At 43.1% G+C, this 25,047-nt stretch overlaps 1 protein-coding gene across 4 annotated transcripts in view; it reads left to right on the top strand.

The window, feature by feature from the left end:
• GRK3 (G protein-coupled receptor kinase 3) overlaps positions 1-22,875 on the top strand; it is a 165,582-nt gene extending 142,707 nt beyond the window's left edge. For 2 of the 4 annotated variants that reach the window (XM_065522342.2, XM_065522343.2), the window contains 6 exons: positions 2,961-3,027; positions 4,118-4,213; positions 7,470-7,632; positions 11,594-11,730; positions 14,945-15,058; positions 15,942-19,025. In XM_065522342.2, coding sequence (XP_065378414.1) covers positions 2,961-3,027; positions 4,118-4,213; positions 7,470-7,632; positions 11,594-11,730; positions 14,945-15,058; positions 15,942-16,103 — 739 coding nt within the window. In that variant the 3' untranslated portion in view covers positions 16,104-19,025. Of the gene's footprint in view, positions 1-2,960; positions 3,028-4,117; positions 4,214-6,115; positions 7,633-11,593; positions 11,731-14,944; positions 15,059-15,941 lie in introns of all 4 variants that reach the window. The other 2 variants (XR_012418916.1, XM_045364309.3) reach the window with 2 other exon arrangements.
• The last annotated feature ends 2,172 nt before the right edge of the window (positions 22,876-25,047 follow it).

The following is a 25,047-nucleotide window of genomic DNA, read 5'->3' as shown; positions in this document are numbered from 1 at the left end:
GCCATGTTGGCGAGGCTGGTCTTGAACTCCTGACCTCAAGTGATCTGCCCGCCTTGGCCTCCCAAAGTGCTGGGATTACAGGCATGAGTCACTGCATCTGGACTATTTTTGTTTTTTAAAAGAGATAGTATCTCACTCTGTCCCCCAGGCTGGAGTTCTATGGCATGATCATAGCTCACTCCAGCCCCAAACTCCTGGGCTCAAGTAATCCTTTGGCCTCAGCCTCCCAAGTAGCTGGGACCACAGGCCCACATTACCATGCCTGGCTAACATTCTTTTTTTTTTAATAGAGAAGGGGTCTTGCTATGTTGCCCAGATGGGTCATGAACTGCTGGCCTCAAGTGATCTTCCCCTCTTATCCCCCAAAGAGCTAGGATTACAGGCCTGGCTCCTGTGGTGGGTTTATATCTCCATGTTGCTTTCCTGCCATTTCAGTGGTTATTGAGACTGTGTAAAGTTGCATGCTTGCACACAATCCCTGGCTTGAACCAGAAACCTTCTTTCTGGGGCATTTCTAATTGCTTGGATATGCGGAAGTAAATTTCTTATTTAGCGTACCACATTTAATGTGTGGACAATGATGGGTATAAAATGGAACCCACTAAGAAAATCACCGAAGTGTTTCCAGTAAAAATGCACAAGGATAACATCTGACTTGGATCCCATTCCTTCATTCAATGTCTGTTTACTGGGCACACACTGATACTACCCCGTGAAGTGGCTGAGGCAGTGCACATGGTAGGCATGGCCCCTGCCTTCCTGAAGCTCATGCGGTGGGAAAGCCATGGTGTAGAAATGTCGAGTAAGACAGGTCCAGATAGTTCGAAGCAAGACTTTGGAGAGTTTTGAGCAGAGAAGTGGTGAGTTCATTGAAGATGATTTGGGCGCTGTATGAAGTGGGATGGGGCTGCAGGTGGGCAGGACTAGAGGTCAGAGGAGGAGGCATTAGAGCAGTTTAGACAAGAGGTGCCAGGGCTCTGATGCCTCAGTGTTTCTGACGGGACGTCTATTCTTTCTTGCCTGCTCACAAATGCCAGTAGCACCCTAAGCAGGAATCACCACCCCTGGCTAGGCATGGTAGCTCACGCCTGTAATACCAGTACTTTGGGAGGCCAAGGTGGGCGGATCACAAGGTCAGGAGTTTGAGACCAGCCTGACCAACATGCTGAAACCCTGTCTCTACTAAAAATGCAATAATAATAATAGTATAATAATAATAATAATTAGCTGGACATGGTGGTACATGCCTGTAATCCCAGCTACTCAGGAGGCTGAGGCAGGAGAATCGCCTGAGCCCGGGAGGCGGAGATTGCAGTGAGCTGAGATCACACCACTGCACTCCAGCCTGGGCGACAGAGAGAGACTCCATCTCAAAAAATAAAAAATAATAATAAATAAATACATAAATAAAAATAAATTAAAAAAAAAAAAAAGAAGAAAAGAACGACCATCCCTAAGCGAGAGTCTCGTGAGGATGGGAGGTGGTAGGAAGTAGTCAGGTCTGGGTCTGGCCGAGGGGTGGCTGTGAAGCCTGAGGGAAGACAAGCATCCAGGACCATCCTGCCTGGGCCTGGGCAGGAGCAGTGCAGAGAGGGCTGCTTTAGACCTGCGTCCTCTGAGTGGGCTGGGGAGTAGGAGTGTCCTGGAACACAGGGCACAGGTTGGTGCTTGGGATACAGATTGAGGAGTCCTATAAGGACACTCAAGCTCTGCGCTGGGCGAGATGCCCCAGGGACTGACTACAGAAGGGCCCCAAGAAGCAGCCTTGAGTTCTGTGACAGGACGTGGAGAGACAGTCAGCGGCATGTGCTGGGAGTGCTGCTCCCCGACGCAGGCTTTTCCTTGGAGTGTGCAACTTTTTTTTTTTTTTCCTGGCGACAGGTTCTCACTGTGTCACCCAGGCTGGAGTGCAGGGGCACAATCTCGGCTCACTGCAAGCTCCGCTTCCCAGGTTCAAGCAATTCTCCTGCCTCAACCTCCGAAGTAGCTGAGACTACAAGCGCCCACCACCACGCCCAGCTAATTTTTTGTATTTTAATCAAGACAGGGTTTCATTGTGTTGCCCAGACTGGTCTCGAACTCCTGAGCTCAGGCGATCCACCCACCTTGGCCTCCCGAAGTGCTAAGATTACAGGCATGAGCCACCATGCCCGGCCAACTTTTGCTCTGGGTACTCCGAGTTTTAATCATGACCTTCAAGAAAACTTGTTTCTTCAATTTATTTTTTATTTCTATTCTTATTTTTATTTTTGAGACGGAGTCTCGCTCTGTTGCCCAGGCTGGAGTGCGGTGGCGTGAACTCGGCTCACTGCAAGCTCCACCTCCTGGGTTCACACCATTCTCCTGCCTCAGCCTCCCAAGTAGCTGGGACTACAGGCGCCCGCCACCGTGCCTGGCTAGGTTTTTTTTTTTGTATTTTTAGTAGAGACGGGGTTTCACCGTGTTAGTCAGGATGGGTTTCTTCAATTTATAAAGGATTTTGGTATACATTATATTATTAGATCTCTTGTTTGCTTCTGAGTAAATGTGGTGCTTCACATTCCTGTCATTTTCCTATTATATTATCTATTGTGATGTGTAAATATTTGCTATAAATTTCTGTAATGTATAGATATCCAATTTAATTCTCATTTTCAGTTATGTTCTCATGACTATAGAATTATTGTACGTGTGTGTGCGTGTGTGTATATATATCTGTGAAAATTTCTAGGTTATTTTAAACTGTAATAACTATCCCAAATAAATGATCATATGGGATAATTTTCCCAGGCGCTGCATGCAGTATTCTAAACATCATAGCATTCCTCCTGTTGTTTTGCAGGAAGCGTATTTATTTGCTTTGTTAAAGGAAAAACTGGAAATACTTGTTCCACAGCGTTGTTAACAGGAGACAGTTTTGCACAGTATTTCTTATGTTTCCAAATGCATACTTAGCACTGTTATGACTCTTTCTCCTCCAGCTCACAGGAAGTAAAAGAGCACAGCTTTTTCAAAGGTGTTGACTGGCAGCATGTCTACTTACAAAAGGTACTCCCTCCGTCTGGGACTCAACTTTGGGTACTGCCGCCCTGACACGCTCATCTCTGTCTCAGTTTCTGTCTCTGTCTCTCTATGCACTGATGGCTTCCTGGCTCTGTCTCCCCAGCATCCCCGCCACCCACCTCCCCCAGCATCCTGTGTCCGCAGTGCCCTAGTACCCAAGAGTTACCATGCAGCCAATTCCCTTTGGGGCACTCTCTCTTTGTTTCCCTAATATAAACATTTTGAAAATATCTCCTGTATCAACTTATACAGGGTAAAATGGAGCTATTATCTAGTTAATTCAAATGCACATATAATTGAGCCGTTTTTAGTTTTTGCTCTTCTTCTTGAATTCTTATCTCAACGTGACTGTATTTTTACATAGATCTCTATAAAATGTACATGAAACTTCTGCCATAAATGTATGTATATTTTCTAGCCCAATACTACATAAGAATGAGCATGATTTTATATCAGGATAATTTCCTTTCCTTATTGTAAGCTTCATGATATTTGCGTTGATACAGGAAACACCCCGAATTCAATTTTTAGAAAAATGTTGATTATCAGCTTTAGATTCGCTTTGCATGAACTCAAGCTGCCGAGAAATGATGATTTTCTCTAGTAAAGAAAGACTAATCTGTTAGGCCTGCCGAATTAGAGTTCGACCTCTGGGTCAGTTAACATGTACCTCAGGGTGTTGGCAGGTGTGCCCTGCTCCCTCTAGGCCCCGTTGTCTCTTGTGGTTCTAGTAACCTGAAGGTGGTGTTGCGTCCTCTCAGAGAATGTGCTTTCTTAAGCTGAGGTGGATGGATATGCAGTCCTGAGATTTTGTTATATTTGAAAATTATTTAAGGCTTTGGACATGAATCCTGTTTTTCTTTAATTTGTCTAAAATCTAGGGCCTTCCTTTGGGGCTATTCAGGGCAGAGGCTTTTCTACACAATATGAAATGTGATTTGTTACAAGCTTGAATGACATGCTGCGCAGTGTAGCATGCGGATATCTGGCACTGTGCTGTCTTTGTGGAATGTTAGGTTGGGACGGGACCATACGATCATCTGATAACTGTACCATGCTTATTTGGATCTTCCAGTACCCACCACCCTTGATTCCTCCCCGGGGAGAAGTCAATGCTGCTGATGCCTTTGATATTGGCTCATTTGATGAAGAGGATACCAAAGGGATTAAGGTACACATGCGATCACTTATTTCTTTATTTTTATTTTTGGATGGGGGGATTTCTGTTGGAAATCAAACTTAGTGGTTGTTTTAATATTGGGCTGTTTGTAGTATCTAGCCTACAAATGAATATCAACATATTTGAAGAATGTGTAAGTTAAGGACCTAAATTAAAGGCTTTGAAAGCTTTCTTCAGACTAATAGTTTTATTTCTGAGGAACTGCAAGATAAAATGTTTATTGATTTGGAATATTTGTGATTGAAATAAAACTTGAATTGTACCTGAAACAGGAAAAACAGCTGTGTGATAATCAAACATACTTCCCTAGTGCAAAAGAGCCAACTGTCTCAGTTCTTCTAAGTTTTTAGATCTCCCCACGTTAGGATGAAAGAGCAAACAGCATGAATCATTTTGCATTTGTCAGTCAAAGGTGAAATAATCACTGTTTTTTTTAAATACAATCCTCTGCCTTTTTTGAACTTTCTTTCATATTGTCATTCCCCCAAGTAGACAAGACATAATTAGAGATGGTGAGTCATGAGAGAAGATCATCCTGTTTAAGATGCTGGGTCAAAGCATATCACTACATCAAGCTCTCACCTACCCCCATGCTGGCAGCTTGCCCCAGGCTCTCCCCACTGCCCCCGGGCCTCCCCTGTTCTTCTTAGCTGCCCCCATTTACACCCTTCTGACACTAACCCTCCTTGCCTTCCCCACCAAGTAGCTTCCTTCTCCAGAAGGCTGCAGCACTATTAAAACACACGCCTGTGAGGTGTAAATAAAAGAGTGACAAGTAAAATACAAGGGCCTAGCAGGAGCTGTAACCGGAGACACCTAGGACTTGGACCAACTAGGCTGTGGGACAGAAAAGGCAGTAAATGGCTGGAGGAAGATGGGAGGATTGCGGGGAAGGAGAGCAGCTATCGGGAGCAGCATGTACAGGCTAAGTGCACATGGAGAACCCAGTGGCAGCTGGTCAGAGCTAGGGGCCCCAGGAGACGAGGGGCTGGGCCATGATGATGATTAGGGTGTTCACGGGACCAGCTTCTCAGGTGTTGGAGGTTAGGTGAAGACAAAGTGCAGAGGACCCAGGTCACAGGGCTGTGAGGATTGCTGACCAACTGAGAGACACCCTTCTGTGGTCTGGAGCAGTGGCTGGGGTCAGCATTGAGACCGATGCCTAGACCTGTACACCAGGCATCGTCTGTAGCCGGAACCATTGATACCTGTCATGTATATGAATATACAGCAGTGTTTTGGAGAACAATCCACTTTCAAAGGAATTTTTAAAATTTACTGCTGTCACAATAGAATTTTTTCACCTGCCGTATACCACTATCTATCCATCAGAGTACTAAAAATAAAATACTATTACGTGGGCGCCCACGAACATGTTTTGATGTTAAAAAGAGATTATCATACTTAAAAATGTTGTAAACCAAGATCCAGGCTTTGGAGTCAGACAGACTGGGCTGGGGTCTGCCTCTTAGCTGAGTGAATGTGGGCCATTCTGTGACCTCTCGAGTCTTGGCTTTCTCACCTGTAAAGTGGGGGGTTTCATTGCCAAGCGTTCTCTGAGGATAAATGAAGTGGCCTGCTGAAGGCTACAGGCATATAGTCAATGCTTGACAAACCAGTAGCTTCTACTATTATGCTTTGGTTCTTCCTGAGCGAGAGCTGAGAAGGAGCACACTTAGAACAAGAAGTCCTGTCTGGTCGGGAGTCAGCTGTAAGCAAGAAGCCCAGGTCCTGCCCCCATGAGAGCTGAGCCCAGCAGGGAGGGCAGGGGACTGCATTTTAAGAAACTATCTTTTAAAAACAGCCCAAATAATACATTTTCTTTAAAAGGGTGGGGGAAACTCACCTCATGTAAACATAAGTTTTTTTTTTTTTTTTTTAATTCCTTTTCAGCAAGGTGGGCTCAGTCATAAAGATGAAGTCTTGCTGAGATGATAGGCGGTAGAACAGTGTCTGTTAAACAGAGTTGGCCATTTCAGAATAACTACCCGGGCAAGGAGCGTGCTTTGATTCTTTGCCAGACCGTTCAGAACCTGTCCCTGTGCGCCTGATCTCAGCTGCTCATCGGACCTTGAGGTTTTCAACACCCCATCACTCACACACACTCACGCACGCACCTCCAGTCCCATTCAGAGCAACCGAGGGGCTCAGCTATGGGCTTAGATGGAATGCCTGAAGAAAACAGAAAGAGGAAAAGCTCTACAGGTCAAAGCGACCTCAGAATCAACAGATTATTATAACAGATCAACGAGACTGGATGGAGTAGGCCCCATATTGGGATGTGGGATGCAGCTTCTTCTGGTGTTCTGTTGATCTGCTAAGGGAATGTGTGCAAGTGCCTTTGCCTCCTTGGTCTTTCTTGTCCTTGTCAGTATTTTGCCTGTTAAGATACCTACCCCTGCTTATCTTTCAAGGAGTAAGCAAACTAAGTTTCTAAGGAGGTCTGTGCTTCTAAGACAAGCATGTTTTTATCAGTAGACTTGCTAGTATTTCTGCCATAAAAATGTAGCTCACATGCAGAAAACCATTTTCTTTGTTCATATTCAAAGTGCAGCCTTACCTAGAGGGCAGAAAGAAGAATTTTGAGTACTCGCTTGGAAGAAAAATGCTACCATGAAGTGTAATTTTTGTTACAGCAGCTCTTAAAGTCTCCATTGCCTAAACTCTCCGTGTATCTGGAGAGTTCTTACACATGTGATTATGATGTCAAACTGCGAATAGTTGGAAGGTTCATGGAATTAATAGGAAGCTCAGCCTCATTTACCTTTTGTTTTTCTAACTTTTCAGATTAATTGAGGGTAGGTTCAAAAGCCCTCTTGGCTTCTCTCTTGTAACAGTTTCTGAAACTACAGAAACAGTTTTCCTACCTATATAAACAAAATATCCTTACCATAATTGAAATTTTACTTGGTTGTCAGAATCTCCTAGTACTTCAGGTAAAACCCCGTATATGTGAGTTTTCATTGGCAAACATGTCATGAAGATAGTATAGAAGATTGGGCTGGACGTAGCTGATCCAGGACTGAAAGTGAAGTGCTCCCCAGTTCTGTTTGTGGATGCTGATTGCTTGAGTTGTCATTAGCAGATATTTATGACAACTAATAACCTGCCTCGAAATGATTACTGCTGCCATCTAGTTATCTTCCTATATAGAGTTATGATCGAGTCACCATGCATGTGGCGCCGTGGACTCTTACCTTTGTAAGTATGTTAAATCATAAACATCTTGATTTCTTAAAATAATCAGCTGCTTGACTGCGACCAAGAACTCTACAAGAACTTCCCTTTGGTCATCTCTGAACGGTGGCAGCAAGAAGTAACGGAAACAGTTTATGAAGCAGTAAATGCAGACACGGATAAAATTGAGGCCAGGAAGAGAGCTAAAAATAAGCAACTTGGCCACGAAGAAGGTAAAATAGCTCACGTGTCTCAATACATTTCTAATGCAGTAAATTTTCAGAATTTCTTGTAAAGCTGAAAAAGTATTTGGGTCTTATGGTATTTTCCAGTCGAGAAGAAATCAATGCCATAAATCGTTTCAGTTTGCTCTGGCTTGGAAGAGCTCAGTCTAATATTTCAAAGTCTTCAGTCAGCACACAAATAAGTCTATGGAGACACGTGGCTGGGTTTCTTTAGTATGCCCTTTTATCTTGGAGTGCTTGGGGACTAGTTTGGAGGTTTTTTCCTTGCAGATTGAGTATGACAGTGTCAGGAGTGGGGCTGGTGTCATTGGTGTGTGCCCTGTGCAGTCATCTGGGCACCTGACTCAGTTTAGTCCTCTGTTGTCATCACCTTGAGACTCTTAGTCATTTTTAAACAAGGGGCCTGCATTTTCATTTTGCACTGGGACCCGAGAAGTATGTAGCCGGTCCTGGCAAGGAACTTAGCATGACACGTCACTTGTCAAGAGAGGTAAATGGGCTGGGCGCGGTGGCTCAAGCCTGTAATCCCAGCACTTTGGGATCACAAGGTCAGGAGATCGAGACCATCCTGGCTAACACGGTGAAACCCCGTCTCTACTAAAAAATACAGAAAACTAGCCGGGCGAGGTGGCGGGCGCCTGTAGTCCCAGCTACTCCAGATGCTGAGGCAGGAGAATGGCGTAAACCCGGGAGGCGGAGCTTGCAGTGAGCTGAGATCTGGCCACTGCACTCCAGTCTGGGCAACAGAGCAAGACTCTGTCTCAAAAAAAAAAAAAAAAAAAAAAAAAGGTAAATGTCTCCCATTCAGGTACTAACCAGACCCAACCCTGCTTAGCTTCTAAGATCAGACAAGATCGGGCATGTTAAGGGTGGTATGGCCGTAGACAAAAGAGTTAAATGTATGAAGACATTTATATTACAAACAGCATTTTACAAATTGCCAAATCAGGCCAGGCGCAGTGGCTCATGTCTGTAATCCCAGTGCTTCAGGAGGCTGAGGCAGGAGGATACTTGAGTCCAGAAATCCAAGACCAGCCTGGGCAACATGGTGAAACCCCATCTCTACAAAAAATAAGAATTAGCCAGGTGTGGTGGTGTACGCCTGTGGTCCCAGGGACTGGGGGGCCGAGACAGGAGGATCACTTGAGCCCAGGAGGGTGTCTGCAGTGAGCTGAGATTGTGCTGCTGCACCCTAACCTGAGTGACACAGCGAGAAGCTGTCTCCAAAAGAAAAAAAATTGCCAAACTGTATTTTTATGTAAATAATTCAGTGCCCTACTAAACATAACATCAAGTAAGAAACATAAGTTTTAAATAAATCTAATTTTCTCGATTCAATGAATATGATTACTCTTGATTTTTCTAAGATTTCTTGAATTTTGGATAATTTATTGTAGTTGATGATTATGTTAAGATGTAATTTCATTTTCCCTCTGGGCAAAGACCCTTGCAAGGTTAACCATATGTAACAAGAATGACCAGAAACTCTTTCACTCTATTAATAGGTTACTTTGGTGGCAGCATCTTAGTATAGGATTCCTTGGTCTTATCTGACAATTTCCCTGTATCATTTAAAGTGTCTTCGATTCTGGATGACTTACTCTGTATATAAACGTTGCCAGAATATACCAAGGGAATCGTGCATTCTTTGAGCTATGCTTACCTCAATTCTGCAGGGACACACAGCCTTTATTTGTAAGCTCTTCTTTTTTTTTTTCTTTGAGACGGAGTCTCGCACTGTCGCCCAGGTTGAAGTGCAGTGGCACGATCTTGGCTCACTGCAACCTCCGCCTCCCAGGTTCAAGTAATTCTCCTGCCTCAGCCTCCCAAGTAGCTAGGATTACAGGTGTCCACCACCATGCCTGGCTAATTTTTTGTATTTTTAGTAGAGATGGGATTTCACTATGTTGGCCAGGCTGATCTTGAACTCCTGACCTTGTGATCCTCCCGCCTCGGCCTCCCAAAGTGCTGGGATTACAGGCGTGAGCCACCGCGCCCAGCCTTAAGCTCTTCTTTGGAGAACAAGTCCATTGTGATCACACTGGGCTGTTTGCCACAGCAGATTTTACACAGGAAATTGAATCAATGTGAACTTGCTCAAGGGAGGTGTCATGATGTCACTAGAATCCTGATTAATTGGATCCAGAAATATATATAGATCTTCATAAGCATGTTCAAGTGTATCCTTCTAGTTAGAGCTGTAATTAGACAGAAAGTTTAGCAAATCGAGGAATTTATCTTCCTATGTTAGTAAGTAATTCGTGCATAAGTAGGTCTCAGCTGACAATCTCAGAGGTCACCTTTATAGAAAAATATAGTCTAGGCTTAGATTCCTGAAAAAAAAAAAAAAAAACTTATAATACAGTTGGTCCTCCACGTCTCAGGTTCTGCATCTGTGGATTCGACCAGTCATGATCAAAAATATCTGGAGAAAAACAACAAGAATAACAATACAACAATAACAAAGAATGCAAATAAAAGCTATACAGCAGGGGTTCCCAACCCCGGAGGAGGGGGAGGCCGGTTAGGAACTGGGCCGCACAGCAGGAGGCACCACCTGAGCTCCGCCACCTGTCAGATCAGCAGTGGCCTGAGATTCTCAGAGGTGTGCAAACCCTACTGTGAACTGCACACGTGAGGGATCTAGGTTACGTGCTCCTTATGAGAATCAAATGCTTGATCTGAGGTAGAACAGTTTCAACCCAAAACCATTCCTCCACCCCCGTCTGTGGAAAAATTGTCTTCCTCGAAACCGGTCCCTGGTGCCAAAAAGGTTCTGGACCAATGCTACATAGTGTAACAACTATTTATGTAGCATTTACACTGTATTAGGTTTATAGGTAAACTAGAGGTGATTTAAAGTTTGTGGGAGGATATGTGTAGGTTCTATACAAACACCATGCCATTTTAGATTGATGACTTGAACATCTACTGATTTCGGTATCTGCTAGGGTCCTGGAACCTATCCCTTGTGGATGCCAAGGGATGACTGTGCTCGTATTTTAAATAGATTTTGGAAATGCGAGCACTTCTCAGTGAAAACGACAACTCCATCCTTCCCCATCACCACTGACCCTCCCGGGCCCTCCCTCTCCTTTGTTCTTTTCCTGCTTGTCTCCAGATGACACCCCATGGGTTTTACTTGTTTACTGATGGTCTGAAACTCTCACTAGATTGTAAACTCTCTGAAGCAGGGGTTTTTGTCTCTTTTGTTCTCTGCTGAACCTAGAATATCTGGAACACGCCCAGCACCTGGGCATTCATGTGATACTTGTTGAAGAAATGAGTGTGTGAGTGAATGATTTTAGCACAATCACCAAAGCCTTTAATATAGACTTTAAAATTAACCTTTTTTTTTAAAGACACAGTATTTCACGATAAAAATGTAATCAGGACTCAACAATGTGTGTGAATTATCTGTATACATAACCACATATTTGAGGAATAAACCTAACATTAAGCTGAGGAATGAACCATTTTTCATCCTTATGTTACCTTAAATTACTTGGACAAGAAAATTCCCACTATTATTATTTTTAAGATAAAAGAGAGATTAAAGGGGGAATCCCAACGCCACGTAAAGGAGAAGGTACTCTGGGGATAACTTGACTTTAAATACTCTCTATTCTCCAGTTCTCCTTATACATAATGAAAAGAGTTTGGAAACTTAACTTTTGCCCTCCCAGAGCGATAAATGAACATCATGAGTTTATCAGAATATTGAGAAACAGCCATTTACTATGTGAGCAGAGAGAGCTGCAGAGCCCTCTGATCTTTAGATCCCCAGTGCACATGCATTTAAAACAAAAATCATGACTTCTGTAATGTGTTCTGTTTATAGAAACCTGCTTTTTCCAAAAAGTATGTCTGTTCTTTTTTCAGAGAATAATGCTGCTAAGACATTTTGTTTCAGAGCCTGTTTAACTCCTAGTGATTTTGTATTCCTCAGATTACGCTCTGGGGAAGGACTGTATTATGCACGGGTACATGCTGAAACTGGGAAACCCATTTCTGACTCAGTGGCAGCGTCGCTATTTTTACCTCTTTCCAAATAGACTTGAATGGAGAGGAGAGGGAGAGTCCCGGGTAAGTCTAAGGCAGTCTCACCGAGCATGTTTCCCAGTACGTACAATGGCATATGGTTATTTCATGTTGCTGACATGTTTTATACAATATCCTCTGAAACCCTGTGTGTCTATTTTACTGGTATCCATGAGATTGTAATGTGCAAACTTTAACTTGTTTTTACACTTCCACGTCAAGGAAGAACTTGGTAATACCTGAAAATAGAACATGCTATTTAGTGCGGTCAGAAGCACCTCATCATCAGATGGATTTGAAGAAGGCTGGAGAGCAGTTAGGCAGATCTAAAAAAAAAAAAGACAAGCCGGACTTTGAAGTCGGACAGAGGTGTTCAGCTCCACTGCTGAGTGTCTCTGGGACTTTGAACACATCACACTGACTCTCTCAGCCTCCGTTCTCTCATCTGACATGAGGGAAATAGAAATCATAACAACTGCAGTCAGCCCTCCATATCCACAGGTCCCCATCCTGGGATTCAAACAACCAAGGAGAGAAAATATTCGGGAAAAAAATACTAACAACACAACAATAAAAAGTAATACAGGAAAAAAAAAAAAAAACCACAGTCTAACAACTATTTACATAGCATTTATGTTAGAGGTGATTTAAAGTATACAGGAGGATGTGTGATGGTTGTATGCAAATACAATACCATTTTATATCGGCAACTTGATCATCCGTGGATTTTGGTATTCTCGGGGGTTCCTGGAACCAGTCCTCTGGTCCTCTGTGGATACCAAGGGATGACTGTACTGTAATTTTTGCATGTTTATGTGAGGTCAAGTGCTGTTAAAAAAAAAAAAAAACAGGAACAATAACAACAACAACAACTCCATGTGTTTAGGAACATTTGAGGGTCCAACTCTCATTTTATAAAGAGGAAAGCGGGCTTAGAGGGGGAAAGTCTGCCACCCAAAAACACAACTGGACAATTAGGAGGTAGAGGGGTGACTCAGACCAGGTTGTCCTGTGTCCTCAGTCTCTCCATTGTACGGCCTCTCCTAGTTGGGTCAAATATAATGTCCCAGGCTATGACACTTGACACAGAGGTGAGGTCACCAAAAGGTACTTCCTTGTGTCTCCACCTTGTTGAGAATTTGTAGGTGGATCATACAACAGACAGCAAGATGTAGCTACCCTTTAAGATCCTTTCAAGAGCTAATGTTTGTGAACAAGATAAAAAGAAGTTTCCGATTCACACTGTACCTTTCAGCAAATCAGGCAGCATTTATTAAGTGCCTACTGTATGAGGAGCCCAGGGCTTGTCACCAAGGAAGGAGCCAACCCTGGTGGAAGGCATCGCTTCTTTTCTTGGTGGGGGGTGGTGCCTGGTGAGTCATCAGAAGCAGGACAATGGTCCCAAACACTGAAAACATTGTTGATGTGTTGGATGTGTTGGAATACCACCCGTCTGTTCTGCAGGGATCAGAAGTGTGGAAAACAGGGCACCTAAATCTCATGTATTTGACTTTGGACTGTGTTTTTTTTTTTTTTTTTTTTTTTGAGACGGAGTCTCGCTCTGTCGCCCAGGCTGGAGTGCAGTGGCCGGATCTCAGCTCACTGCAAGCTCCGCCTCCCGGGTTCGGGCCATTCTCCTGTCTCAGCCTCCCGAGTAGCTGGGACTACAGGCGCCCGCCACCTCGCCCGGCTAGTTTTTTGTATTTTTTAGTAGAGACGGGGTTTCACCGTGTTAGCCAGGATGGTCTCGATCTCCTGACCTAGTGATCCGCCCGTCTCAGCCTCCCAAAGTGCTGGGATTACAGGCTTGAGCCACCGCGCCCGGCCTGGACTGTATTTTTAGTTTACTGTTGGCAAAGTTTTCATTCAATTATGAATGATTACAATTGCATATCACCCCATTTCTTTGAAAAGAATCAAGGTCTTCCCACCATCACTCCTGCCATCAAAGTGATTTTTGAAAAATTAGAATCTAGGATCTAAGTTCCAATTAATAAGATTCTTTTGGGGACCCTGAATTGTATCTCAGGGCTGGGAAGCATCAAAGTAGCTCCCCAAAGCTCAGCGTATTTCCAGGTAATGAGTGGACCCGGGCAGATTATACATTTATTATGCTACCCACTGGCATGTTAAAAGGAAATCACCCCACTTTTCAGGATGTTTGAGAATTAAAAAAAAAAAAAACAACGTACCTTTGTTTAACATTGGATGCAATAAATGAGCTTGGTTTTAAAAGATTCGACATTTAGCGTTCTATTTGAGAAGCTGCATCATATGCATGAGCAGATTCGTAAGTCTAAGTAAGGAAAAAGCAAACCTGAGTGTTTATCAGGGTGTCATTTCTCATTCAGGATTCCTGAAGTATTTATTAAAAATAAAAACAAAAAACCATAAAATGGTAAGGAACTCATGACACTATAGCATTCACCTTAAGCAATAATGCTATAGACTTTTTTTTTCTTTTTTTTTTGAGACGGAGTCTCGCGTTGTCACTCAGGCTGGAGTGCAGTGGCGTGATCTCGGCTCACTGCAACCTCCACCTCCTGGGTTCAAGCGATTCTCCTGCCTCAGCCTCCCGAGCAGCTGGGATTACAGGTACTCACCAACACGCCTGGGTAATTTTTGTATTTTTAGCAGAGATGGGGTTTCACCATCTTGGCCAGGCTGTTCTTGAACTCCTGACCTCGTGATCCACCCACCTCGGCCTCCCAAAGTGTTGGGATTACAGGCATGAGCCACCGCGCATGGCCTATAGACCTTTTAATCTTTTAATGAAACCACCTCTATTTATGACATCATTGGGATACTATCAAAATATTGTTAGCTTTACAAGCTGACATCACTAAACATTTACTGAGTTGCTGCCTTAAAACTGAACCACACACCTTTGACTCACATAAATCATATGTGGCTCTATTGCTTCCTCACAATGTTATTGATAGAATTTGTATGAGCGTGCCGTACAACAAGTACGCCTGCAATTCATCAGCATTCAAAATCCATTCTGTGTTGAGGGAACAGCTTTGCCGTTTTGCCTTAGCAAAACGTTGCTTTCTCTGCAGTTTTCCTTGAAACATTATAATTTGAACTTTGGTGTGTGTTCCTTTACAGCCATTTTCCCCTTACTTCTAGAATATCATCAAAGAAAGAAAACTGAATGTGTTTTCTTTTTTCACTTGTTCTAACTTAGTAGTTTTTGGTATTACTGCTTAAGAAATCACGAAATAATTTGAATTTTGAATTTCTGTTTTTACGTTAGCAAAATTTACTGACAATGGAACAGATTCTCTCTGTGGAAGAAACTCAAATTAAAGACAAAAAATGCATTTTGTTCAGAATAAAAGGAGGGAAGCAATTTGTCTTGCAATGTGAGGTGAGTTTTTATTTATTTTTTCTTAGGTGAATGTTAGAATAATTAAATGTTCAGCGAAGTTGGCTGCCTGGCTATAAAACATTTTCTTAAGCCATGTTTTATCACTTACAGACTTAGTAAGAAAGCCCCAAGGTACAAGGTTTTCAGCAAATTAATCGTTAGTTTTTTAAAAAGGCAAACATTATCAGAAAATGGAAGGAGGATATACATAAAATAATGTCATTACCTTATCAGGAAAATCTGCTCAGTATTTAATGGGGCCTAGAATTTTATTTGTTCTATAACTTTGAAGATTTTTCAGCATGTGCGATGTTAAGGTTTATATATTTCGATAAATATAAGATGGCAAGCTGAAATGCCATCTTCTCTAAAGGAAAATGCCATCTTTTCCTCAAAGTTACATTGTAACACAAATTTCATTCCTGGACACTTTGCGACTGGTATACTAGTGTGTGCCTGTTTTAAGAGAGCATATTAGGGAAATAAACACGTCTTAGATGCAAAAAGTCATTTTTACTAACGTCATTACCTACACGAATATATATTAAAAAAATTTTTTGTCAAAACTCCTTCCCCTATATTATAGATTTCAGTTGTTTTAGAAATCAAAGATAATCTCTAAAAAATGAAAGGCAGTGCTTCTCAGAGTGGGATTGTACTGGAATCATCTGAAGGGTTTTCATGTGGCCTTTCCCTGCTCTTTTCAAGAGATTCTGGAGAAGGTGGCAGCACGGCCCATCAGCTAGTAATGCCACTGGGGGTGGACACTTAGGGTGTGCTTCCTTCAGAGGTTCCAGGGATGCTGGTAATCAATAGAGGCGCCCATCGCTGTTGGCAAAGTGGGTGAGCCCGTCACCACGTCTGCCTTTGTGTTCCCCCTCAGAGTGATCCAGAGTTTGTGCAGTGGAAGAAGGAGTTGAACGAAACCTTCAAGGAGGCCCAGCGTCTCTTACGTCGAGCCCCGAAGTTCCTCAACAAACCTCGGTCCGGCACTGTGGAGCTCCCAAAGCCATCCCTCTGTCACAGAAACAGCAACGGCCTCTAGCACCCGGAAACAGGGAGGGTCCTTGCGGAGGACACACCAGGGTCTCAGCCTTTTGGGGTGAACGAGGATGAGGCATCTGATCTATTCGCTACCGGGACTCCTCCAGGCTCCCGAGAGGAGTCGGGACCCTTCGGCTCAGGGTCAGCTCAGCTCCCTGCCTTGTCACATTTGTCCACATTCAAAACTACTGAAGAAATAAAAGTTCTTTTTCTTTGCTACACACTTTGGTACCTATGAACCTAGAACTTGAAGTGACTCCCACTTATCACGTACATTTTTATGTCTGACATCAAACACGTCTTAGACTTTCCAGGATGGAATTTAAAGATGTTCAGTGTTGGGTAGCAGACTGCCCTAAGCATTGCCGCATTTTATCTCTAGTCACTGCTGATTGTCTGTGTCTTTGCTCTGTACTACTGGGGGATGGGAGAGCCACAGTGTTTCCTTTGCACACTTCACAACTGACTTCTTGTCCTGGGGTTAAAAGTTGAAGATATTTCTGCACTCGGGCCCTCCTCTGGGAGCTGCACCCACGTGACTGCCCAGCCTCTCACCAGTCTGTTCCGGGGCCCCCTCGGCCAGGTGGGAATGATGGACACGTACTCTCCAAGTGTATGGATTAACTAGTCATTGAAGGCATTCATCCGTCCATCACTGGAAAGATTTACAATGATTCTGAAGGACAGGCAGTGGAGTTTTAGGTTTCAGGGGCAAGAGCAGTTTTCAGAAGTCTTTGAGTCCAGTGTGCACGAGTCGACAAGCAGTACCTGGCGTGCAGAAGCACTCGTGGGTGAGTCCATCTCGGGTCTCGACAATTAGCAGTTGTGTGACAGTCATTCTGGTTCCTTCTGCCTGACCCTGGGAGACATATCAGAAATGGATGTACAAAAGCAGGTCTGTTTTACGTTGTAGTATAATTTAAGATGAATTGTATTGAAAAAATGCTGAAGAATGAATGTGTCAAAATGGGTTAACTGTGTATATTGACGTTCATGTCGTCATCCATCTGTCATGAATGAGTGATACTTTGCACTGGACTGTACGACAGTGAGGACCTTAGGGCATGAAGCCTTTTTCCTGGTCCCTGCAGCGTCTGCCCCGTGAAGTCTGTTTTCTCCCACTGCCTCCAGGCCCCACTGATACCCCCAAATAGATGCTGGGTTATGAGAACCAGCAAAGTCCCCCATGTCATCAGTCTTAAAAAAAATAATTTTCCAAGTCCACGTATTTGTCCCATTCTTGGAGTAGTTTTAGTGTATGTCTTTACTAACAGTATAAATCACTTGACATCATAATGGTCTGCATCCTGTCCTTGATATTTTTAACGGTTCTAAATCTTTGTTTTTATATTTGTGTGCTGTGTTCATGGGCAAAGTAAGTACTTTTTAATGCAGTTATTTTGAGAGTTTGGAAGATAAATTACCAAAAGGGTCCATTATTTCATAAGAGTTACTTTGCAAAAAAAATGTGGGGGTTTGTTGTCTATCTTAACTACTAGTTGGGGTTTAAATGAACGTACATTTTCTACTATCTGTTATTTCCAGTGTGGGAGGAGGGATGTACTACTTATATGCATTCTCCTTATTTAAAAAGGAATAGTATTCAAATTCTGTTTAAACACACACACACATACACACACACACACACACACACACACACACACCCTAGAAGCAGAAAAGCCTTTGTTCTTAAAGAGTGAATGCCTTCCCAGCCCTGGTTAATTATAGCTGTGACTGATGCCATTCCTGTCTGCATCTCAAGCTCATAGGTTCTCAGCACGTGCAGCTGAGGATGCGCTGGGCCTCATGCCTGTTCTCCAGGATAAAGGGCCTGCTGTTGACTCCACCAGGACCTGGGGTTAGCGTCTAATGTCTCGTACCTAGGGCGTGAGCTACACAAATGTGTTCCGAAAGATTATTCAACTTTCCCACACTTGTTCTAAAATTGAGCTGATCTGCATCTCTTTCAAAAACTAGAATTTCTGCTCTAAGAAAAGAACATAAAGCTCCTCTCCCTTTTAGAAAAGATATATGAATTGGAAAATACCCTGAAAGTCCTTTTGCTTCAAACAAAAGTGTAAACTTTTACACTTCCCCAACTCACATTTGATTTGTAATGATATGGTTGAGAAGTACATCTAGATGTCATTTATTTAAAGTCCTTTGTAAGACTAGGTTGAGCTGCTTCTGAGGGCAGTCACCCGTTGTGTTGGGGTCTGGTTTGAATGTCTTCTGCCAAAGTGTTGTGATGGAGGTGTTTCTGCTGCACCGGGTTGCCTGCGTGGCCAGAGGAAAAGTCAGTTGGATTAAACATCGTGGTATACTTGGGCTGATTTTTTTTTTTTTAATTTTTTAACTTTTTGGGATAGGGCCTCGCTCTGTCACCCAGGCTGGAGAACAGTGGGATGATCATGGCTCACTGCAGCCTTGAATTCCTAGGTTCAAGCAATCCTCCCACCTCAGCCTCCTGAGTAGCTAGAACTACAGGTGCATGACACTTTTCCTGGCTAATTTATTTTTTGGGTAGAGATAGGGGTCTTGAACTCTTAGGCTCAAGCGATCCTCTTTCCTCGGCCTCCCAAAATGCTGGAATTAGAGATGTGAGCCACCATGCCCAGCCGTAGTACTTGAATGTTTTAGAAGGTTTTCCAAGTGTTACTTAAGTCCTAGATGTTCACCCTTCTTACACTCCACCTATTAAAAAGGTCAAAATTCAGCCTACGTTTTTTCATTATTTTAGATTTCTGTGGTTGGGATATTTTAACATTGATGAGAAAAATAATTGAGTTTGGTATTTTTACAAAATCACGCTGTAATAAGTCTTGATTTCATGATTCAAAAGAATCAACAAAGCCTAAAAATAATAGATTACTTTAAGCTGCTATGTAAGATACATATGGAATAAATTAAAAACTTTTGTGAATCCAGGTTTATTATTTTTCACCTAAAACATTATCTTTGGTTCATTCATGCCCTCATGTCTTGGGGGCTCATTGGTTTTCCTTCTTTGTCATATTTAAGTATGATTTTTCAACAAAACTTCTAGAAGTCAGCTTATTATGTCAACGTTCACGCAAAGTGCTTATGCCTCTGATTCGTCCATTCACTGACGTGACAATTTCAAATCCTATGTTCACAAAGAAGGGGCCAGCCAGGCGCGGTGGCTCATGCCTGTAATCCCAGCACTTTGGGAGGCCTAGGGGGGCGGTTCATGAGGTCAGGAGATCGAGACCATTCTGGTTAACATGGTGAAACCCTGTCTCTACTAAAAATGCAAAAAAAAATTAGCCGGGCATAGTGGCGGGCGCCTGTAGTCCCAGCTACTCGGGAGGCTGAGGCAGGAGAATGGCATGAACCCAGGAGGCAGAGCTTGCAGTGAGCCGAGATCGCGCCACTGCACTCCAGCCTGGGCAGCAGAGCGAGACTCCGTCTCAAAAAAAAGAAAAAAAAAAAAAGGGGGGCTAAATATCCAGTGAGATGCACCGAGGAAAGGAAGCATTTTGCTCAAGACAGCAGCAGCAACCAACAACCATCTGTTTGTTGCAAACAAGATGTAGCTTGATTTCTGGTCTGACATATGCCATCTGTGGATATTAGAAACAACTGTTTGAAGGCCACATTGGCCATCTACAAAGTAATGTTTACCAATTAACAGGGATTTAACTAGATTAAAAAGATCAAAGTGTGGTTTTTCTCTGCTTTTTAAAATTTCGCTCGGAATTTGTAGCTGGGCCAATTCAACACGTTTTACTTTTCAGTGGAATTGATTTTTCTAATGTTTCAGAATTTTAACATATCAAGAAGAAAACAACGCTCTCAAAGTCTAGCCTTTTTCGTGTGATGTAAACCTATAAAATGCTTTGAAATGTGCTGGGGTAAGATAAGAGTTAACTCGTATGATTTAATCGTATGCAGTGTTGTCTCAGTTATGTTCAGGGAAATGTTTCTGTGTCATTCAGAGATGCTTGATGAATTCACACCTCCCACCCTGAGTGAGGGGTTGACTTGTTGGGAAATGATTTGGGCTTCACTGGGATGTGTGACAGGTGGGGGCTGGGCTGGGTGTCACAAAGAGAATAGTGGTAGAAATGGGGCGAAGGAAGAAAGAAGTTGCTGGTAAAAATCATTACACCATAAAGCACCAAGCAAATAACTGAGTTAAGATAGGTGAAGTTTTTCTCCCCCCCGTAACAGGAGATTTTTCCTTATGATAATTATTCTAAGACTTGGGTCACTTTGTTTTTGAATGTGGAGCTGCTGAACTCATTCAGAAGCTATTTGCTGTCTGTCAGGACCTTCTGAAGAAGTTCTTTTGCCTCTGCCTACCCTCTGGCACCCTCCCATGAAGGCACAGGTGACCTAGAGCTAAAGCATTACCGGGCCATCTCCAAAACACCCTGAATGTGTGTGTGCACTTTGCAGCCCCCGAGGTGGAGAGGCAGTGTCTGGATCACTGTGAATTCATTGCCCCATTGGTCAGTTGGGGACACTGTTACAAATCCTCATTGTAGTCCTGGTAAAACTGTCAGAATAACAGGCCTCTTCTGTTCTGCCCTGCTCACTTCTATGGTGAGTTACCAGCCTGGGCAACATAGCAAGACCCCATCTCTACAAAAAATTTTTTTAAAGTAATTAACAGTTTAAATTTTTTCCTAAAGATTTAACGTGATTTTTCCCTCCTATGTAAAGTTTACTGGAGAGACTTGAATTAATTATTTAAATTCATGTTAATATGATTTTTTTAAAAGTCCAGGTCACATTTTAACAAAGTTTATTATGGAGCAAATGAAATTTGAACTCTAAAATGGTACTCCTTGGCTTCCTCTAGTCATAATGAACTTTATATTTTCTTTGTCCTTAGGAACTAAGATAGTTGTTTTACTTTAGCAGAATAACAGAGATTAGCACTCCTGCAGGCCCCCACCGCTGGCCCAATGGGGTCTTTCTGACCTAGCTGTGTTAGCATCGATTGAGAAATGCAAGGTCCTAAATTTTAAGTTGCCTTTCTTACAAACACAAAGAAACTATAGAAAATGGGTTAAGAGTATATGCATTTCATCAAACACAGAGAGAGAAAAAAAATCCTTCATTTTAGAGTTAAATAACTCAGCTTTGTGTAGCAGAGTTAGCTCTCCAGTATCTTAACAATCTCAAAATCATCTCTGAAAACTGGTAACTATGCTTCCATTTTTAATTTTGTCCTAAATATCAGATGTCTTTGATGTAAGGGTAGGGAATGGAGAAATATTTTCAATTGTGTATTTGTATTACAAAGAACTTGAAATTTACTTTCTTAGTTGATTATATTAAATGATGTATATATTATATGTGGTTTATAAGCTCAACACTGGCCATTTTTTTAGTTTTATTGTTAAATGGTATTTTTCTATGTTTAATTATAATAGATTTGGCTTTTTCTGGATAGCATAAAGATCACTGATATATATATATAAAAGAAACAAGAGTTCTATTTTAGCACAAAAGCATTTTATATTATTTATTGAATCCCTAAGTTTGTTGTCATCAAAAACATTCCATATTATTTCTGCTCCTTTTTATTTGTATAGTTTGTTATTTAAAGAAATGGCAGTCCTTCCTGTTCTTAATACAATAAAATGGAAATAATGCACATAGCAATGTGGCCAACATCTCTTCTCACTACCATAGACTGTTTTCAACAACAGTTGATCTTCTGGTCTGTGCTGAGAGGCGCATGCACGTCTTTTGTCACATCGGGCAGCAAACCTGCTATGAAATACTGCTTTCATCTACCTCTTCAGAAGGCCTCTTGCTTGTTGACAAGTACCCCAAAGGCTTTATTCTGGACTGGCTATCTCATAAAAGGATTTCTGTAAGACTCTGCAGTGTAATTCCCTCAGAACCTAGGTTTGTTTCTAAAGCCACAGTATTGTCCAGGAGCCCCTGTGCGTGGGGCAGGTAGCTCTCCCTCCCATGTCGTTAGTAATCCTTTAGGATTCAAGGGACAACTGGACAGCATCATTCTTTCCCCTTATTGTGCCAAATCCCCACCATCAGCCTTGCCATTGCCTTAAGATTCGATTATTGCACCCAATTACCCAACCACTAAACAGAAAGGCCACCTTCACTCTTTGAAAAAGACAAGCTGTGTCTAGAAACACTGCTTTTAAGAGGAGCACATTTGAGTGTGACCTTTTCCCCCCTTCACTATTTCAAAATGGTTTCGAAAATGGGGTCCTAAAGGTAAGCGCCCTCATGCATGACTGAAACTTTGTAAGAGGTCTTGTATTTGAATGGCCCCTTAAGGATTTATGTGAAACAGAATGAAGTCCTGTCTCTGTGAGAGAACGTGCCTCCTCACTCATTTGTCTCTGTCTGTTTTCATAGCCATCAATATAGTAACATATTTACTATGTTCTTGGCAAAGTATAATACCCTTGAAGAAAGAAATCCGTTTTCTGTTGTGCATTGCTATACGAAGTGAAGCCAGTAAACTAGATACTGTACATCTAGATATTGTACCTAGAAAAAAATATCATTGGTTCTATCTCTTTTTGTATCTATTGTGCCAGTTCGGAAGGTTTATAATCCCTTCTCAGTATACACTGACTAGTGCACGTGTGAAATAGTATCCCACGGGAGATGCCGCTCCATGTCTGAGGCCACCTGCCCCGTGTGGAGGACACCACCATCAGTTAGCGCCACCGTTTTTACAGTGACTTCGGAGCTGCTAGACTGGTTTTCTGTGTTGGTAAATTGCCTATATAAATCTTAATAAAAAGGATCTGTACAAAGATACCTACTTCCGTGTGCTGTTTTTCCCCTCAGTTAAAAGCTGCATTTCTTTACCAAGCTGTTAAGCTATCAGAAAGTGACTGATTGGAAAGAATCCCGACTCTGCGGAAAATTCACGCAGAGACTGATTTTATGTAGAGGAAGAAGGGGACCGCCGAAAGCATTTCTGCGGATTTGGTGGATTGTTGGAGCGTAGCCAATTTCACAGTTTCAGGGTTTGGGAGACCAGCGCTTGGGCCCCAGAATAACACGTTGCAGACGAAGAGCCTGGAGCGCCCAGGCGGCGAGGAAATCCAGTGGGTCTAGCTCATCTAGAAGCTATTCCATGCTCCCCAGCCCACCACTGGGGGACTTTAGATTCCCTCCCAGAAGACAAGACCCCTTGCTCCCTATCCCTGTTCCCACAGAAATGTGCTGAGATGCTCCCCCCACCCCCATGGTGCCCGTCGCTAAGCCATAAATGCAAGGTGGTAGTCCCCAAGCCACAGCTGCCTGGGCATGACTGTCTTCCTTTAGGTCCGCGGGTCAAGGGCAGGCTGGGTATCTCCTGTCTCTAAGCTGGTGGGGGTGGGGAATACCCTCTCGCTAGTTCAGAAAAGAAGGAAGTCACGTCTGGTCCGCGTAGCCACTGAGTAACCCTGGAGTATATTTGTGCTTGCCAATTTGAAAACTGTATTGCAAAATAGTTGACAGGGGACCCAGCTATGGAGTGTGTAGCCAGATCCATGGGCAGGGGGCGACAACCGTCACGGAACCCTTGGTCTAATGTGTTACATAACCGAGGGAAGCTGGGTATGGGGGTTCAAACAAGCACTCCAAGCCCTCTCAAGAGCTGCAGAAATCAAGTCACCCCCTCAGGAGCCAGAAGGAGGGGAAACAGCATCAGGATCTCAATTCCCAGCATCATGACTTTGGACAACCTCTTTGGCCCTCAGTTTTCTCACCCCTGTGTTATGAGAGTTGAATTAGAGGATCCTGAAAGGTCGTCCAAGCCAGAAACATCCTCCATCTCTGACTAGAGGTAAGTGACGTGTTGAGATGCAAAAAAGAAATGCCTTCCAAGCCCTAGGTTCCTCCTACGTTGCATTATGAGTAATCATGTTGATGTCCCCCCTTTAAACTGTGAGTTCCTGGATGCAGGAGCCCCTCAACTGTGTACTGAATTTGAGGAGAGCCATCTAACAACTGCAAGGTTTTCTTTCCCTGGGCACTTTTACCAGTTTGGATATTGGAGTTCTTTTTTTTTGAGACAGAGTCTCGCTCTGTCACCCAGGCTGGAGTGCAGTGGTGCTATCTCGGCTCACTGTAAGCTCCGCCTCCCGGATTCAGGCCATTCTCCTGCCTCAGCCTCCCGAGTAGCTGGGACTACAGGCTCCCGCCACAGCGCCCAGCTAGTTTTTTTGTACTTTTTAGTAGAGATGGGGTTTCACTGGGCTAGCCAGGATGGGCTCGATCTCCTGACCTCGTGATCCGCCCGTCTCGGCCTCCCAAAGTGCTGGGATTACAGGCTTGAGCCACCGCGCCCGGCTGGATATTGGAGTTCTAAAAAAAAGTTTTTCAGGCCAGGCACAGTGGCTCATGCCTGTAATCCCAGTGCTTTGGGAGGTTGAGGCAGGAGGATCACTTGAGCCCAGGAGTTTGAGACCAGCTTGAGCAACATGGCGAGACCCTATCTCTACAAAAATATAAAAAACTAGCCAAGCATGGTAGCCCATGCCTATGGTCCCAGCTACTCGGGAGGCTGAAGCGAGAGGATTGCTTGAGCCCTGGAGGTAGAGGCTGCAGTGAGCTGTGATTGCACCACTGCACTTCAGCCTGGGCAACCGAGTGAGACCCTGTCTTAAAAAAAAAAATGGTTTCTCAGCCCAAATTATTCAGGCTATTTCCAGAGATCAGACTCACCCAATAAAACCTTCAGCTTTTACTTTGTGCTCACATACAGTTTTAGAAGTGCACATAATTAATGAAATCCATGAGGAGAAATTTATTGGCTCATTTTGTTGTTGTTGTTTTTAATGTTTAATTTCTATGGGGATGCAGGTGTATATATTCAGGGGTACACGAGACAGTTTGATACATGCATGCAACATGTAATATCCCATCAGGGAAAATAGGGTATCCATCACCTCAATGTTTATCCTTTCTTTGTGTTACAAACATTCCCATTATAC

This window comes from Macaca fascicularis, chromosome 10 (genome assembly GCF_037993035.2).
Source record: "Macaca fascicularis isolate 582-1 chromosome 10, T2T-MFA8v1.1".
Classification (NCBI taxonomy): Eukaryota; Metazoa; Chordata; class Mammalia; order Primates; family Cercopithecidae; genus Macaca; species Macaca fascicularis.
The sequence above is the reverse complement of the archived record's forward strand: the minus strand, read 5'-3'. Positions and strand labels throughout refer to the sequence as shown.